Source organism: Eulemur rufifrons, chromosome 19 (genome assembly GCF_041146395.1).
Source record: "Eulemur rufifrons isolate Redbay chromosome 19, OSU_ERuf_1, whole genome shotgun sequence".
In the NCBI taxonomy this organism is placed as follows: Eukaryota; Metazoa; Chordata; class Mammalia; order Primates; family Lemuridae; genus Eulemur; species Eulemur rufifrons.
Window position 1 is genome coordinate 108,974,151 of NC_091001.1, and position 18,135 is coordinate 108,992,285.

General features: G+C 42.8%; 1 protein-coding gene and 1 non-coding gene across 2 annotated transcripts in view; one reads left to right on the plus strand and one right to left on the minus strand.

Annotated features, from left to right (window-relative positions):
• The window catches only part of GRHL1 (grainyhead like transcription factor 1), a 47,946-nt gene that overhangs the window by 8,455 nt on the left and 21,356 nt on the right, over positions 1 to 18,135 (minus strand). Inside the window, exons 9-11 of the mRNA XM_069494547.1 lie at positions 9,039 to 9,197; positions 1,852 to 1,903; positions 363 to 502 (exon numbers count right to left, since the gene is read on the minus strand). Coding sequence (XP_069350648.1) covers positions 363 to 502; positions 1,852 to 1,903; positions 9,039 to 9,197 — 351 coding nt within the window. The remainder of the gene's footprint in view (positions 1 to 362; positions 503 to 1,851; positions 1,904 to 9,038; positions 9,198 to 18,135) is intronic.
• LOC138400447 (small nucleolar RNA SNORA33) lies at positions 12,244 to 12,378 on the plus strand. The gene has a single exon (XR_011236330.1). It is a non-coding gene; the product is annotated as a small nucleolar RNA SNORA33 (small nucleolar RNA).

Genomic DNA, 18,135 nt, shown 5'->3' on the forward strand with positions numbered 1-18,135 from the left:
GAGTGGAGCCAGGGGAAGAGCCTCCCATGTTCTGTGCCACATCAAGGCTCCCTAACCCGGGCATTCCCCTACCTAAACTCACAAGAGTGTAGATGCAAACTCCAAATTATGTTCCTATTCTAGAATCTTTTAAATGAGCTAGGATAAAAATGAATGAATACAAGCAGAACTATGCTGACGGGTCTGGCACTGCATCTGCAAATGGACGATGCTGACTTAATGTACTTTACTGCACGGGCATCATGTTACCCCAGCTGAATATTCCAAAGAGCCGACTAACTGCTCAAACCTCACTACGCTGGCTTCGTTACCATGCTGTGCCTTGCTTCCCTGCACCCTCCGCCAGGACGCTGGTTACCCACATGAGTGCCCCGCTGCAGGCCGGCAAAGTGCACGTCAGGAATGAAGAGGACAGGCTGAGTGTCGAGGTCGATGAAGGGCTTGAACACCGTGATGTCCATGCGCTTGTGAGAGGGAAGCAGCGGCACCTTAACATCCGAAACTGGAAGGAGAGAGCGCGCCAAGGTCAGCAGATTGTCCACAGCACTGGGTGCAGCCACAGAGCACGTGCCTTGACATGTAAGAAATTTAAACTGCAGCACTTTGCAAGACACAGGTCGTGTTGTCTGGACTAGGAGAAAAATCACAGTTTAATTTTTTTCCGGAGACAGTGCCTGTGTTGCCCGGGCTGGTCTTCAACTCCTGCCTCAAGTGATCTTCTCACCTGAGCCTCCCAAGTGGCTGAGATCACAGACTCGAGCCACCACGCCTGGATTAAAAATCACAGTGTATGTGAGGGAGTTTGTTGTGTGTATTTCCGCTAAAATCAACTGAAGGTTGTTTCAAAAATCAAAAAAGAAAAGGTATCTTTAAACACAGACACACAGAAGATTTGTGACAGAGACAAACCATATTTAGTTTTCATTGGAAAGGCTAAAATTTATAATTGTATAAATAAAACTGTGAAGTAATTTCACCTCAGCTGTCCTCATTAAATAATTTACATTTTAACAGTAATGTACCTTGTGACTTCAGAACGTATCAAAAACTCGACACTGAGGTTAAGCATATGCAGGCCTGTCTAATTTTTAATTTATTGAATTACAGACTCCATCTTCCCCCGCAGTGTGGCCCTGAAGTACTTGGTAACGAGGTTTCCTCCTTAGCTGCCCTCTGAAGCAACACCGGGAGTTGGCACTCCAGTGCAAGGAGAACCCTGACCGGGTGCTGCGGGCAGACGTCTGCTGAGCCAGGCAGACTGCACAAAGAACACGCCAGAAGCCCACGTGCCCCAGGTGAAACCCTACAGGCACAGAGCAGGACTTTGTTTCTTCTAGATACAGGATTTTGTGAATATGAATAATGGTCACATTAAAGAAAAAAGTTTTCCTGGTAAAACATCCAAACAGAAGCCCTATAGAGTCTGCAAATGTTAAGACATTGCACTGTATGTAAGAAAACGACCCTTATTTTGGAATCGAGATAGCCTGGATTCTAAAGGCCATTATCATTTTTAAAAGTCTAGACAAGTCTCAATTTTAACAGGTTTTAACGTTTCACCTGGAACATGTACTATTTTTCAGGACTGGAACCAGCAGCCTGAACTAGAACCCACAGCCAAAAAAGCTGAGCTCTGGAAACCTCAAGGACCCTTCCAGTAGCTCCCCAGGAAAGCCACCCGGTTCAGCCATTCATCTGCCATGTCTGAGGAAGGAGGCAAATGCCACCACGCCCCACGGCCGTATCTCCTGCCTGCACACTGCAGCCCTGTGCGAACAGCAAGGTCTGAGGCTTGGCGGGAACTGTTCTACTTACAGGCGTCCCCCTGGGAGCTGGGGTCAGTGCACTTGCCTTTTCTCTTGCTCTGCTTTCGTTCTTCATCCCTGATTTTCCGCTCAGCTCCCTGTAGGTCAAGAGAAGGCAAGATATGCTTCTGTTTATCTGATCCTCTTTAAAATACTTAACTCTTACCCTGACCAACGCAAGAAAATCTCTCTTCTCTGCAAATGTAACTCCATCACTTACTATTAATATATTTATGGGGCTTATCATAGCAGTTTCCTCTAAAAAGCCTATTCTTAAAAATTAACTATATGAAATCAGAGGGAAAAACATTTATTTGAAAACAAAATAGAGCAAAATTCCTTTCATTAATGGAGATGGCCAGGTTAACTAAAAAGCTGAGAAAACCTGCTAATGTTACCACACTGCCTGCAGACCCGAGGGCCTTTCCCTTTGTCTAGTAGGAAAAGAAAATGAAAGACAAAACACAAGGCGACCCGGCTTCTGCGTGGACTCTCCTCTACGGGCAACGCTACTGCAGGCCATGGTTCTGCACCAAGTGACAGATACGACCAACTAGAATTCACATCAGGGAAGGTGTCACTAGAAATCTGCATAATCACTTAAAAGAGAAAAAGTGTACTTGGAGTCCTATACACAGGACACCTCTGTACTATGTAAACCAAACGTGCAAAGAATGACAGTGTCGTTCAACTGAACCCACAATTTAAGAAAGAACCATATTAATAATAAACATGACCTAAAAATCAAGCAAATGAAGTAAACTAAAAAACATAACATTTAATCATTTTGCTTGACTTATTGGCATTAATTTCTGGATGGCACAGATTTCTTTACAAAGTTATCCAGTTAAGCATGAACTGAGCACTTATTTTTCTGTTAAATAAAATTCACTGACAGCAAAGAGAGGCGGTAACAATCAGCCACTGATCTTGGCATTATTATATACTAAGGACACACTTGAAAAAACAGAATACAAAACCACCTTCTGCCTTTTCTAGAAGGCTGACATACTAATATAGCATCGGTAAACATACAATCTACTTATAAAAATTGCTAAGTAATATTGACACAAACATTACCTTCCTGAGATAGAAAAACAGGTAAATATCCACAATCTCCTAGCCATTATTATATGGAGTTGGTCTGTATCTCTCCCAGTCCCTTCTAACAGTCTGACAATAACTTCATTTTGATGAGAAACTAAGGTTGTTTTCCAAAACAGGACATTCCCTTCTTATTTATTTGTTGCATCTATAAAGAATAAGAAACTCTCTTGCTTCAACCTGACATAGAGTAGCATAGATTTATCTTCCACTCTGAAACAACAACAAAAACCAGACAAAATGCATGAAACAAGAACTTTGAAGGCCCTGGCCGGCACGCAACAAAGAACAGCGACCCCTGCGACAGGAGCAAATGAGGTGAGCCCATCAGCTATGCCACCTTACAGCCTCCAGAGTTCCCAGGCTAGGACACTGGAGGGGGAGTCTGGGTGGTCTCTCAGTCCAGATCCCCTGGGTGGAGGAGACAGAGCTGAAAGTCCAGAGTGATCAAGGCAGCAGGACAAAGTACCAAAGAGGAAAGGGCTCCAAGATCTTCAGAGGGTTCCCCCCCACTGCCCGAGTATTCTGCAGAGTACTGATAGGTGTGCGGGTGGGAGGAAATTACCTCATACTGGGGGAGGGGGGTGCAGGGGATGGGATGGGAGTAGGGGGTTGGGATGGGGGGGATGAATATATGAAAAGATTAGAGAAATAGTGCCTGAAACTCACATGGCGCCAAAAGCAGTACCTGTTCCCAGACTGGAAAAGCTTATAATTCACAGGCTATTGGGTAGAACACTCAAGAAAATCTTGCTCAGGAGTGCAGAATAATTAGCCTTACATTGAGCATAGCTCCAGACCCAGCTATCAAATCATAGAAATAAGATCTGAAAGGATTAAACAAACAGTTTCTAAGTTGTCCTAGCACTCTGGGAGGCCAAGGCAGGAGGATCGCTTGAGCTCATAAGTTTGAGATCAGCCTGAGCAAGAGTGAGACTTCATCTCCACTAAAAATAGAAAAATTAGCTGGATATGGTGGTATGTATCTGTAGTCCCAGCTACTCAGGAGGCTGAGGCAGGAGGATTGCTTGAGCCCAGGAGTTGAAGGTTGCAGTGAACTATCATGATGCCACTACCCTCTACCTGGGGTGAAAGAGTGGACTCTGTCTCAAAAAAAAAAAAAAAAAAGGAAACTAAGTCCCCCTCTTCACTCCCCCCTTCATAAAAAAAAAAAGAGAGAGAGAGAGAAAAAAAAACAGAAAAAAAAAAAAAAAACCCAGGAAAAAAAAAAAAACAGTTTCTAAGTAACTTAACTAGATCTCAGAACAAAGTTCAAGAAGATTCACAGGAATATAAAAATGTCCAGTATCCAGCAAGCAGAGAAGCAGGAAAATACAGCTGTCTGTAACAAGGAAGACAAACCACTGAAAATGACCCAAAACTGACACAGATGTTAGACAAGGTCATTAAAATGATTATTATAACTACATTCCATATGTTTGAAAAGCTAGTGAAAAAAACTAAACATGCTAAGTAGAGATATGAAAGATATAAAGCATCCAACTTGAACTTCAGAGATGAAAACTACAATATCTGAGATGAACAAGATACTGGATGAAGTTAACAGCAGGTTAGACTTGGCAAAGGGAAAGACTGGTGAACTTTAGGACTTAACAATGGAACTATCCAAAATGAAGCAGAGAGTAAAAGCAATTCAAAAAAATAAGAACAGCATCAGTGAGCTCCGGAACTACTTCAAACACCTTACATATGTGTAACTGGGGTCCCCAAAGAAGGGGGAAGAAAAAAACATATAAGAAATAATGGCTGAAAATTTTCCAAATTTGATGAAAACTATAAACCCACAGATTCTCAACAAATTCAAGAAGCTCACCAAACTCCAAACATAGGAAACATGAAGAGACATGATAATCAAAGTGCTCAAAACCAGTGAAAAAGAGAAAATCTTTAAAGCAATCATAAAAAAGGACACATGATATGCAGAAGAACAAAGAAAGGATGACAGCAGACTTCTTAGAGAAACTGTCAGCTGGAAGACAGTGGAATGGCACCTTCCTGGTGCTAAAGGAAAAAAAGTCAACCTAGAATTTTATACCCAGCAGAAAGATCTTTCAAAATAGATGGTGACATAAAGAATTTTCAGACATATAAAAGCTGTAAGAATTCATCACCAGTAGCACACACTGCAAAAAAATATTAAGGGAAGTCCATGACATTATGGAGAACCATTTAAATGCAAGCTGTTCTGACTCAGTCACCAACTGGAGACTGATCTTGGGCAATTACATCAGGTGTCATCCCAAAACGTTAATGCATAACATCTGTTTCCAGTTACAGCTATGATAAACATTACTCTGATGAAGAAAAAAAATCTCCTGTGGGAAATAAGTGTCAATGAAATTCTTCTCTATTAGGATGGACTAGGGATATACACACAAGCTCACAGAAAGAGGAGCTGCCAAATTTCCATTGGTTAGAGACCCAATTTCTGCTCCTGTTTTCTCTGAAAAAGTACTAAATTGCTGCTGTTTCTACAATAAAAGAAAATTCCATTTATCAAACTAATTAAGCAACTCATAATAAAGTGCTGATACAACTTTCTTTTCAGGAGAGAAAAATCACGTGAATACCTCTGAAAGATACCAAAAGATGTTTTACTTTTGGTTTCTTACTGCAAACATAGACCAGATAAAATAAAATAGAATGTGAGAGTTTTAAGAGCCAGCAGAGGGTAGTGAATTGATAGGCACCAAACAACAGGTGAGTCAAATCTCAGAAAGTACAGAATCAAGGAAGCAGGTGGGATATTCCAGAGACGAGGCAGCAGGGGACAAACCTAGGACAGACACAGCAATGACAATCAGAAAGCGATGACAGAAAAGTCATAACCAAATGTACAAGAATCAGGAGTGGGTGTCAGGTCATGTGGGGTTTCATGTGGTTCAGAGGTTCAAGGACTTTGAAAATTAGTTACACACAGCAGGTATATGATAATTTCTTCTCATGTAGGATTTTATATCTACCCATAATAACTGAGATCAAAAACCAGGGATGAAAACCTGGTGTATAATTTCACCTTACGTGCCCTGCTATTACACACTTATTACCACTTCTATATACCATAAGGGCAGAACATGAGAGATCAGACCAACAACTTTCATCTCCATGTAGATCTCTAGAATTACATACCAAGGGAGGTAGGGAAAAAATAATAAATATTTTAACGGTCTCATGAAGAAAGCCACAACCCATGAAGGCTGAGGCTATTGAGTATCTACTGACTCGGGCCACACAAAGCACCACTAGAGGCAGACGCCTCTTTTTCTAACCACGGCTTTGTGTGATGTTCTTTTACCAACTTTGTAGTGCTTATACACAAGTAATGAGAAAACGATGACTGACGCTGGCCCGCACATTTGACAGGCTATCCAAAACCTCAGATACTATGTTCCTATTGTGTATGATCTAAATGAACAGATGGGCAGGCAAGCGGTGACACCAGGATATGAAATCGCGTGATGTCCCACATTCCAGTTTGCAACTTGGAAGAAGGCATTCTGCTTCACAGCATACACTAGTATGTGGTTTTAAAGTACTCACATAGCAAAAAGAAGTGGTATCTAAATTTTGTACAACCACTGATTGCTTGAGTAACTTTGGACAATTCATGAAACCCTTCCTATGTTTTATTTTCTCAACGAGCTACCAATTTTGGAGGCTCCCTTGAAAAGTCTTAATACTAAAACCAAATTTGTTTAAGAGCATGAATCAATACTATTCCTTCCCTTCAAAACTGGTTATACAATTTTTAACATCTGATATGGAAAACTCCAGTTCACGCTAAGTCATGCTGACATCCTCTGATACAGCAACATTCAAAGTGTGATCTGTCGGCCAGTGTCGGCCCCCAACTGTTAAGGTCTGGGGAAGGATCCATCTAAAAGTAAGTAAGCATCTGGAAAGCGATTAGATAGAATAATTTTGTATCTACTGGATCAAAAAAAACAAAACAAAAAAAAAAAAACAGGCCAGGTGTGGTGGCTCACCCCTGTTATCCTAGGACTCTGGGAGGCCAAGGCTGGAGGACTGCTTGAGGTCAGGAGTTCGAGACCAGCCTGAGCAAGAAGGAGACCTGGTCTCTACTAAAAATAGAAAAATTAGCCAGGCGTGGTGGCATATGCCTGTAGTCCCAGCTACTCAGGAGGCTGAGGCAAGGAGGATCGTTTGGGCCCAGGGGTGTGAAGTTGCAGTGAGCTATGATCACACCATTGCACTCTACCCCGGACAACAGAGAGAGACCCTGTTGCAAAAATAAATAAATAAATAAATATTTAAAAATAAATAATTGGGGTTTGTAGTCTATATGACTTTAGGTGCCACTTTGCATTTCTAGCAATTCATTTGAATTTTCATTGTATTTTACAGAAGTTCATGACAGATTAGAAATAAAAAATATGGTCTTTCACCACTGATAACGGGAGAGGTCCCTAAGAGATCATGGAACTGAACGTGGAAGAAAGTCCTTGATGCAGGACCTGCCCTCTGGAAAGAGTCTTCTGACAGCGCCATCTCAGAAGCCGGGTCCCAGAGCCGGGCCCTGCGGGCGGCCCTGGCACGCCTGCGGCAAGGAGGCAAGGATGGCCGGCGCCGGCCGCCTGATGTCAGCAGCGGTCTGATGAAACACAGACACTTCCCTGCATTCAAGAAGTGAACTTACGAATTCTAAAGAATGTCAAGGAAAATTATTACAAGACATGGCAATTTTTTAGAAACAGTAGATGTGAAAAAATATTTTTAATTGAACTAATAAAACCTTAATTTCTCTCTAGATTTTTAGAAAAAGAACATAGACATTCAATAGTTTCTCTTCAGGTTTTCTTTTGCCTGGAAAGAGGAACGTAGCATGAAGCTCTGACTCAGGGCCGGCAACCCCTGCCCTGCCAGCCGTGGCTCGTCACCACCGAGGCTCCAGCGACGCCCAACTCCTTACGGGAGCCTGGAGACAGGTCATTCCAAGGCAGCAGGAAGTAAGGCTGCCGCACAGCTGGCTCGGAGACAGGGAGACCGTCCCAGATCATCCACACAAGCCCAAGGCAATCACAGGGCTCCTTAAACGCAGAGGAGGCAGGAGAGTCAGAGATGACAGACAAGGAGCACCGGGTGATGCGACATGAGCCTCGACCAGCCATCGTGGCTCTGAAGATGGAAGAAGACACACGCTAAGCACTGTGGTGGCCCCTGGAAGGTGGAGAAGGCAATGAAGCGATGTCCCACGAGAGCCTCCGGAAGGAATGAGACCCAGCCCACACCCTGATTTTAGCCCAGCGAGACCCATGTCACACTTCTGACCCATAGATTGTAAGATGACAAATTTGTGTTGCTTTAAGCCACTAAGTCTGGGCTCATTTGTTAACAACAGGAAAGGAGTACACCTGGCCACGTCATCAGGCACGGGGCAGGTGCTCACTAAATCCACCGAGTTGCGTGCTTGAGAGAGCTCTTTGACCTGGGGAGGCCTGAGGCTCACGTGCTGTGCTCAGATGCTGCACTCTGTGTACCCAGCACAAAAGTCAGGATGACAGCCTGGGCCCCTGACAGCGAATACCTTTCCAATGATCTAGTACCCTCTAAAAATCTTAATAAAAGGGAGGGGGGGGGGTTATTGTTTTTTTTTTAACAGGATGAAAAGAGAAGAACTGGCTAAAAAAAAAAAAAAAAAAAGTCCAATATTTTTGAGTAGGAAAAGTCAAAATCATGTTCAGTCTTAGTTCAATGGACCATTCATTCATCCACAACTGCTTCCCTGTTCTCAGAGACGCCTCTAGCTACTGCTCTCGAGATACAACGGCCTGTCTAGACTCCTGCATTTAGCCCAGCTGAGCGGGTTACTGATCCTGCAACCTGTGTGCACCTCCCTTACTGCATGAGACATGCCCAGCAAAACATATTTACCAACGCTTTTAATCTTTTAGTTAAAATGTGATTTTTTTCATGCCTATTTAATGTGTCTTTGCAAGGCTAAAACAATAGTTGCTCATTTAAAATAAGCTATTTTATATTAGCAGCAGTACTTTCATATTGATGTTACTTAAATAGCAAAAAGACCCTGGTCGTCTTCTGTGAGAGAGTCTCAAACACTTCATTCCAAGCATCCCTGCCCGACCTTACCTTGTCACAGAAGACCTTTATCTGGCAGTAGGCCCTGTGCACTGGCTTGTTGCTGCGGTTGTTGTAACTGTAGGTGTCAATTTGAATATTAAGAGGCAACCCCTTCACACCCTTCTGAGAAGAGAAATCTGTGCTCAAGCAGTTCACAGAGATGAAAACCTGCAAAGGGAACAGAAGGCTCCATAAGCAACAGGCACCAAAAGTCACCCTAGCACAGCTTGTGAAGGTACTAACATTGCTAAATTACCCAAACATCTTTTACACGAGAAACTTTTAAAAAGAGGAAATAAAGAGTTTACTTTGAAACTACTTTAGGTTACAGGAATAGCACTCTTTGAAGCAGAAGAACAGACAGCAACTCTGAACCTCTATTCACTTTCCCTTCCAGAATCTCTACTTAACAACAGGTGAGACAAGTTTACGAGGTGGTGGCCATCTTCCCTGATGTCATTTTCCAAGTTACCAGCAGCATAGCTTTCTCTGCAGCTGCAGCTTTACTCACAACTTAGTACAAACACTCTGGGAATTCACCTATGTTTATGTTGATACCACCTCTTAGGATAACCTATAGTACCCTATATCCTAATATTTTAGAACTTATGAAATCAGTGTTCCTCTGATCCACACTTTTTATGATTATATGATTCCAATGAAGCTTTCTCTCAATCCCTGTCCAACCAGGCTAAAAAGTCTTAATTTTTTTGCAGTTTGTCCTTTTGGTTATAGAATCATACTGGTCCCAGTCCTTAGGAAATAATTTATAATTTACAATAATTTCCATATCTCCATTCTGAGTGGTCACCATCAGCTCAAAGGTCTTTTCATTATTTAAATACAATTGGATTCTTATCTTTACATGCACAGGTTAAAACTAAGATGAAAGTGGTAAGGTTTGCTGACAGGCTGAGAATTTAATGATCATAGAATACTAACAAACACACTCCTCATTGGAGGAAGTTCTGCATAGATGTGGTCAAAACTTCCTAGGAGACTAACCCAGGAAGGTGTTGTGCTGGCGAGTCTATTTCCATGAAAGAGAAACCCAATTCTTTAAGCAACAGAGACGGGTTCCACTAGCCAATCACAAAACGATGCTGGAGAAAACTGTCCAAACCAGGCTTTCGGGCTGTCAAGCCGGGGTTTCAAAAGTCTCTTCTCTGTGTCGGTGCTCAAGCCACCAGTCGCCCGCGAGAATTCTCACAGACTGTTGCTAGGGCAGCAGGTTTGCCCACTGCGAATCAGCGACACAGTGAGCAGGTGGGAATCTCTCCGGGCAGGAGTCTCCTCTTTCAGAGAGGAAATCAGGAGATGCCGTACTCTCTTCTCCTCTCCCTGTCCTGGGTTCCAAATCCATTATGCTTATCTTCCAGTAAATTTTCTCAAAAGTTAAAATGAATTATTTTTGTCGTTCTGGATTTTTTAATGTTTTTGAGCTCCCTTTCTGCTAGTTTTAGAATTTACTTCTGGTGCAAGAGCACCACAGAGTGGACATGACTGGAATTACGGTTGTTAAAACTAATGCTGGCACATCTCCAAGACCGTTAAGTGAGACAGATTCCTTCTAGACCGTGGGTCCACAACTTGCTGGGGCCCAACACCCAAGAACAGGTCTACCACAAGTAGCCCTGGGTGTCACCGGCCCAACTAAGATGCAGATGGGGATAAGTTTAAGTTATTGCGGGAGGGTGATAAGAACATTAAGATGAACAAGAAGGAAGGGAGCGGGAAGAGAAGGAGAAATCAGAATCCCAGGGACACGGAACGCTCTCGGGAAGGTATGCAAAACGCTGAAGTAGGGTTCCCAGCCTTTCTCTAATCTAGATACTGTTCCTAAGCAGGAAAGACCAAAACATCCTTAAAAGACTGAGGCTTTGCCCAAGTTAACAGATTTAAAAGTCATCTCAGGCCGGGCGCGGTGGCTCACGCCTGTAATCCTAGCACTCTGGGAGGCCGAGGTGGGCGGATCGTTTGAGCTCAGGAGTTCGAGACCAGCCTGAGCAAGAGCGAGACCCCATCTCTACTAAAAATAGAAAGAAATTATATGGACAGCTAAAAATATATATAGAAAAAATTAGCCGGGCATGGTGGCACATGCCTGCAGTCCCAGCTACTCGGGAGGCTGAGACAGGAGGATCGCTTGAGCTCAGGAGTTTGAGGTTGCTGTGAGCTAGGCTAACGCCACGGCACTCACTCTAGCCTGGGCAACAGAGTGAGACTCTGTCTCAAAAAAAAAAAAAAAAAAAAAAAAAAAAAAAAAAGTCATCTCAGACAGTCTCCTCATTGTCTCTGGGATGCACTTTGCACACTCATTCCTGCCTCTCCGACCTTGCATGCTTCCTGCTCCTGGCTTCCCTTCATGTCCAGTCAGGCCCCCCGGCCCCCACCACTCTGGCTACCTCCATGCGCAAAGGCCCGGCTCAGGGCCCACCCGACACGTGGTTCCCTTCACGTAGCACACAGACCGCTGGCCGGGACCTCAGTGCATCAGCACCACCACCCTGGTATCTTCCTTTTACAGACGAAGCCCAGAAAGATGTTTACATTTGTCCCAAGGCTGAAAGCAAGTGAACTCGGAGGACTCTCCCCGTTTTCCACACTGCTGCCTCTTTGCCACCTGCTCGATTCCCTGGATAATCCTGGGTCTCACTTACTACCTGGATATGCGTGGGCTTCCTTCCCTGGCGAGACTGTAGGTACTAAGAGTTAGTAGGCTGGGTCTGTACCTGTGCTTTGTCCCTTTCAACACTCAGTACGGCGCCTGATCCTGCCTGCCATGATTCTTCTTTCCATTTAACTTATTTCCAGTAAATAAGCGAATTGCTGTAATTTTTAAAATGCCCAGACCTAAAGCCAGCCAATGAATGTGATTACCTGAATGTGCTTCTGCAGAAAGTTTTAAAAAGCTGGCAATAGTAGGCCGGGCGCGGTGGCTCACGCCTGTAATCCTAGCACTCTGGGAGGCCGAGGCGGGTGGATCGCTCGAGGTCAGGAGTTCGAGACCAGCCTGAGCAAGAGTGAGACCCCGTCTCTACTAAAAATAGAAAGAAATTATATGGACAACTAAAATATATATATACAAAAAATTAGCCGGGCATGGTGGCGCATGCCTGTAGTCCCAGCTACTCGGGAGGCTGAGACAGGAGGATCGCTTGAGCTCAGGAGTTTGAGGTTGCTGTGAGCTAGGCTGACGCCACGGCACTCACTCTAGCCCGGGCAAGAGAGTGAGACTCTGTCTCAAAAAAAAAAAAAAAAAAAAAAAAAAAAAGCTGGCAATAGTAAAGCCATGTTACGAGCCTTAAGGACATTAAAGTTGTTAAGATCCCTGAAAATGGCTCTAACAAATTTTAATTATGGGAATCATTTTCTTAAGACATAGCTAATTATTAAAGTTTCACTATGACTAGTGCTAAGAACTTAGTGACTTGCTAAATGTTAAGAAATTGTACGTAATTTTTTTAAAGCAGTACAGCAAAGAATTTCAAGCCAAGGATGTCAGTGAAGAGTACTTCAAATGCAAGAAGTGAACAAATAAAACTTTGGCTCACATTCCTCAAAACAAACAAAAAACTATTAATAGATGTAGATCCAGATATATACGCAAAACGTGACACGTGAATTTCAATAGCATTACAGAAAATTTGTACTGTGACTTTGTATTTTTTCTTACCTACTTTAAGAACATACTTCATATATAATCCATAAATACACAAATCAGAGGTAAGGAGACAGTCTATGGAACACACTTAGGTTTGAAAAGAAAAGAAGAAAGTTGTCCATGCAAACAACTGAGCACACAAAGTAACCAAACCACCATATTTTTCATTTTACAACCAAATAGCAAAAATCTAAACTTTTCTGTCATTCTGAGCCACGTGCCTCAATTCCTAACTCAAAAACAGCTACCTGGGAAAGTTAGACTTTACCTTCAACAATTCCAGGAAGCCCGACCCGAAGTGATATTCCCTTAACAAGAGGATTTCATGGTAATCCAACCCAAAAGCTAACCCTCCCCTTCTGTCCCAGTATCAAGTTTCTATTCAAAGCAAAAATAAGCAGGAGCCAAATGCCAGGATCAGCATAAATACGGAGCCTTCAGAAAGGCTCTACTCTCACTAGTGTTCATGATTACGTGCCATCTCTTCCTTTTATGCATTTTGCTGTTATTTAAAAATCAATTCTTTCCAAACTTGGCAGTTTTTTAAGTTTGTTGAATTAGTTATTTATTAGTTATAAATTTAGTTATTAGTTATAAATTTACTAAATTAGCAGTCCTAACTCAGCATTTAAAAACACCACTTGCCTAGATAAATACACAAATATACTAGTAAATAGTGACAAAGATGTGGAATATGAGCACGGAAGGCCAGGGACATGAGGAACAAGGACAGTGGGTTGAAGATCCCAAGAAAGGAAAACAGGGACAGCGCTCACAAGGCCTCTTACGGCAGGACCCAAGGCCAGAACACGCGGGACAACCCAGGGGACGAGCTGGTGCTGACGGGACAGAGGCGCCACGTTTGCCTCAACCAGAGGCTGCAAGGGGAGCAACGTGCCCCTGTGTTCTGTTCTAGCACGAGGTCATGTGTCACTAGAAGCAGCTCAGGTCTGCAAATCAAAGCATCTGAGTTTGGTCCCAGCTCTGTCCTAACTAGCACCTCAACCCTGGGCGACAGTCCTTACCTGTCCAAGGGTGGGTGAGTTAGATGATCTTTAGATCACTTTGACCTCCAGATGCCTATGATTATATATTTATATTGAAAGAGGATGAAGCCTATATTCTTACTCTGTTTTTTACTGGTGATAGTTGTGTGCAATACATTTACCAATCAACGTTTTATAAATCATATTATTTTAAAAGTGCCATGTTAGGTTGCCATTTACAGTAGCCATAGCAACTACTTACGTAAAATTATGATTCTCACACAGCACTGGCTTTCAAAGATCCCGTGCCTACCCCCAACTCACTGAATCAGCACATTCAGGCAGGCTGTGGGGCAGCGAGCTCTCCAGGTGGTTCTACGTGAATGTGAGACACGCGTCTGTAAACTGTGCTTCACAGCCTGGATGAATTAGAGTCACCTGGGAGAACTGAGCACCGTACCAAGGCCTTGGCCACACCTCTCGAGATTCCGGTTTCACTGGCCTAGGTGGGTTCTAGACATCACGACTGTTTTCCGGGTGATTCAAGTGATCAGCCAAGATCAAACCACTGCTGTGAAGTGATTAACCTTCTATATACTTACACACTTTGATCCATAAAAGGTCTCCTTTGGATCCAAAACTCTGAGATTATTAAAACAAGTCCCAATACATCGTTTCCTTTCTCTAAAGAGTTCAGATATTCAACCTGTATTTATATACAATCAGGATTTTTTAAATTAAAAAAATTTTTTACAGAGGCACAGCCCTATCAAATAAGAATATTCATTTAATGAACAGATATAGATTAAAGCATTTTGTTCAACCTTACTATTCAACAAGGTCATGCAAATCTTCAAGTACTCTAAGTTCATAAGATGTTAACCAGAAAAAAAGCCTATTACAAACCTATTAAATTCTACTTCTTACTTTTATTACTCATGTTTGATTTTCATGGAGTTTACATTTATGGATCAACTCATGTGTTCAGCTCAGGGTTAAAGTTGTAACCCTGACTACAGTACAAGGCATGATTTGTGATGTCTTCCTCACTAAACTATAACTTCCCTGAGGAGACAATATCTTAATCATCTCTTTGTCTCTGGTGCTTGATACAGAGCACATGCTTAACACACATTTCTAATAAAAAAAGGACAACGCATAAGGAGAAGTGAATAAATATGGCTAAGAAGTACAATGTAGATACATAAAATACCCTTTCATATACTTATCTAAACCAGGAGTTGACTATTTCTCTGTAAAACACGCAAGAGTAAATATTTGAGCATGTGTAGGCCAGATACAACCACTTAACTGTGCAGGCAGGAATAGTGTAAAAGACGCCACAGACAATGAGTGAACAAATGGGTATACTGGTGTCTCAATAGAACTTTATTTACAGAAACAGGCAGCTAGCTGGCCCGGCCTGAGAGCTGTAGTTTGTGACCACTGATCTAAACCATTCTCTCAGTTGCTTGGACGCCATTTACCCTTACATCATCACAATGTGGTAAAAAGGGAGGAGGTAGAGCTCCTGTTTATAATTTAATATTTCCACTTTCCATGTAAGCGACTTCCTGGCAAGCTCTCCAGTGCGTACTTCTCATGAATGCATCACTCACCATGGAGCCACATGTCCCCACCAGACAAACTACACTCATCTCAGGGACCGGGGCGAGCTCTGAAGGAGGAGCCCGGCTTCTGGGAATCCTTACCCGAGGAGGGCGGCCTCTTTAGCCAGCAGGGCACAAACAGGCCAGACGGCAGGTGCAGAAACACAAGCCAGAGCTCTCCTCGGGGGCCTGTGGAAGCAGCAAGGCGGGCATATTTTGTCCCTCACAGTTTTAACACTTAAGATTGTTTCTACCTAATGGGCAATCCTGAATGAGCAAGACAACAGGCCAAGTCGCCCAAATTTGGATAAAACAGCGTTCAGACCATTTTCACCATGCAGACAAATACTCTCCATTGACGTAATTGCAGAAAAAGCTCCAACATCTCCTAGAGAGGAAAGAATTAAAAAGATGGATGCTCACCCATGCAACTCCTCCTCTCTCTCTCTCTCTCTCTCTCTCTCCCACACACACACACACACAGACACACACGCACATGCACACATGCACACTCTTACAAAGCCCTGTTTCAGAAGTCTGAGAGTAGGCGGAACGACGTACAACCTTCCTTCTCCAGAATGACGTGAGCTCTCTGAAACGGAACTGTAAGAACTCAGAAGATGGTGTTTCTGTTTTCACACTGCCTTGCCACATATTTTGAGAACAAGTTTGATTGTATTCAACTAAGTGGAACAGTAGTCTCAAAAGATGAGCAACCAACGTTCCCACCCAAATTATTAGAAGAGAAAAAAACTAACCACAAAAACAAACTGCTGAACAGGCCGAAGATGCTCTGCAAGATTCCTTTTTAAAGTCCAGCCCATTTTTCTAAGGACAGTTCCTCATTCTTGGCTGAGAATTCACGTACTTAGAATGCTTCAAAAGATTTAGCTTTTTTTTTTGTTTTTTGGTTTTCAAACCTCAGTTTGAAAATGAGAGGAAAATGACAAAATAAACTAATTTCCATTATCAAAGGATTAACCTGTATGGATTTTTATTCTAAATGCTTACAAACAACAAGAACTCAGATCTTGAACTAATTTATAATGATTCTCCCAGGAAGCAACCCTGTCCACAGTTGCCACTTCTCTGTTAGTCCTCGAGGAAAAAAAGAAGAAAGACAAAAGGAAACAGATGCTCACAACAGAGATCACGGTCAGAGGTTCCTTCCCGCAGGTGCAGTGAAAACAACTAAGATCGGATTTTATAAACCTCCAAATCACCTGCTCTTTTGGGCTTTATCATTAACACCACAAACCAAGGCACAATTCTGATAAAACTTGCTGACTGCCTCGTCTAAGGAGAGTAGTTAGATACGTGAACTTCAGCAAGTGGACTTAATTTGTGGAGGGAAATCACAGAAATATTTTTCATCCTCCTAATTCACAGAAAAGAAAGCATTAACAAAGCACTTGGAATTTATCAGTCAAAAGTTATAAAAAGTATAAGTAGTTGAGTCAGAAGCTAAGTGATGAAATTGATTGATTTAGGTACTCTGTATCAGACAAGCTCATTAAGAGGGTGAAGTCTAAGCTCCTTACTAGGGCCCACAAGGGCCTTCATGATGGGGTCCCTACCAGACCTGCCTCCCGCACCCCGGCACCGCTGCCTGCCTCAGGCTTTCAGTTCTGCATTCGTACATCGTCAAGTTGGCAGGCTCATCCTGGGCCCTGAATGCTGGGCTGGTTCTTGCTATCCCTTAGTACTCCATTGAGGTGCCACCCAAGGAACCTTCACTGATCGTCCTCTGCCAAGTGAGGTTCCATTCCTTTGTGTTTACTGAGTGGCAATCCTCCCACTAAATTCTGAGTTCTGTGAGAACTGGGTTGGGTACTACTCATCTGTGCGTTCCCAGGGCATCTTGGCAGTGCTTGGCCAATAAGACATACACAATTCCTGAATGAATGACCCCCAAATCCTTAAACTCCAGCCAAATAAAACTGCATGCTGCTAGGATCTTTGAGCTACATGTAGTCCATTCTACAATGTGCTCTTTGACCCCCAAAATAACCCATGAAATGGGTACTATTCTGGCCCGATTTTATAGACAAGGATATCAAGGCTTGGAGGTTGTTAGGTAACTCACTGCCCAAGTTCACAAGTTATTTGTGCTCACATCTTTCCTCTAGGCTGACCTGAACTTCTAGGTCATCTGGGTAGAATCTAAAATGCCAAGCAGTTTTTCACACATACTGAACATTAAATAAATATTTGCAGAATAAAAAAACTATTTGTATCCCCTGAATTACTTTTGAAAAGATTATGGTATTAGAGGCTCCCTGAGATATGTAAGGGAAGGTTCTGGGAAATCCTCGTCACAGGCCATGACAGTTTCCTGTTGCACGTGTCCACTTTTACACTTTCAAATGCTGTCTACAGTGACCATCTTTCTTTACAAAAACTGCAGGTACCTAAACTTCTTATTCAATAATTAAATATAGGTTATCCCTTCATTTACAGCTTTCTGCTGCATTTACAGATGTGGTAACATCCATGACCCTCTCAGACCCTGTGTGCCTTAGTGCTGCACAAGAGACAGGCCTGCGAATGTTTCTTCCCGCACTACCCAACGTCAAGGCCTTGGTGCGTCAAAGCACCTCTTCGGACTATGCTGTTTCAATTGTCTCTTTTGCACTTAAATTTACAATAGCTATGCTGTGGGGGGAAATGTCAGGATAAAGAAAAGAGGTCCAATCAATCATCCTTGACAAAAATATTCCACAGTCAAAGTCTTCTGTGATTCCCTTAGCTGAAAGTACTTTTTCCTTGGAAATCACCAGAGCATGTTTTTAACCGCACTTATGACATGTATCAGTGTACAGAGTGTGATCTCCTCTGGGGACAGG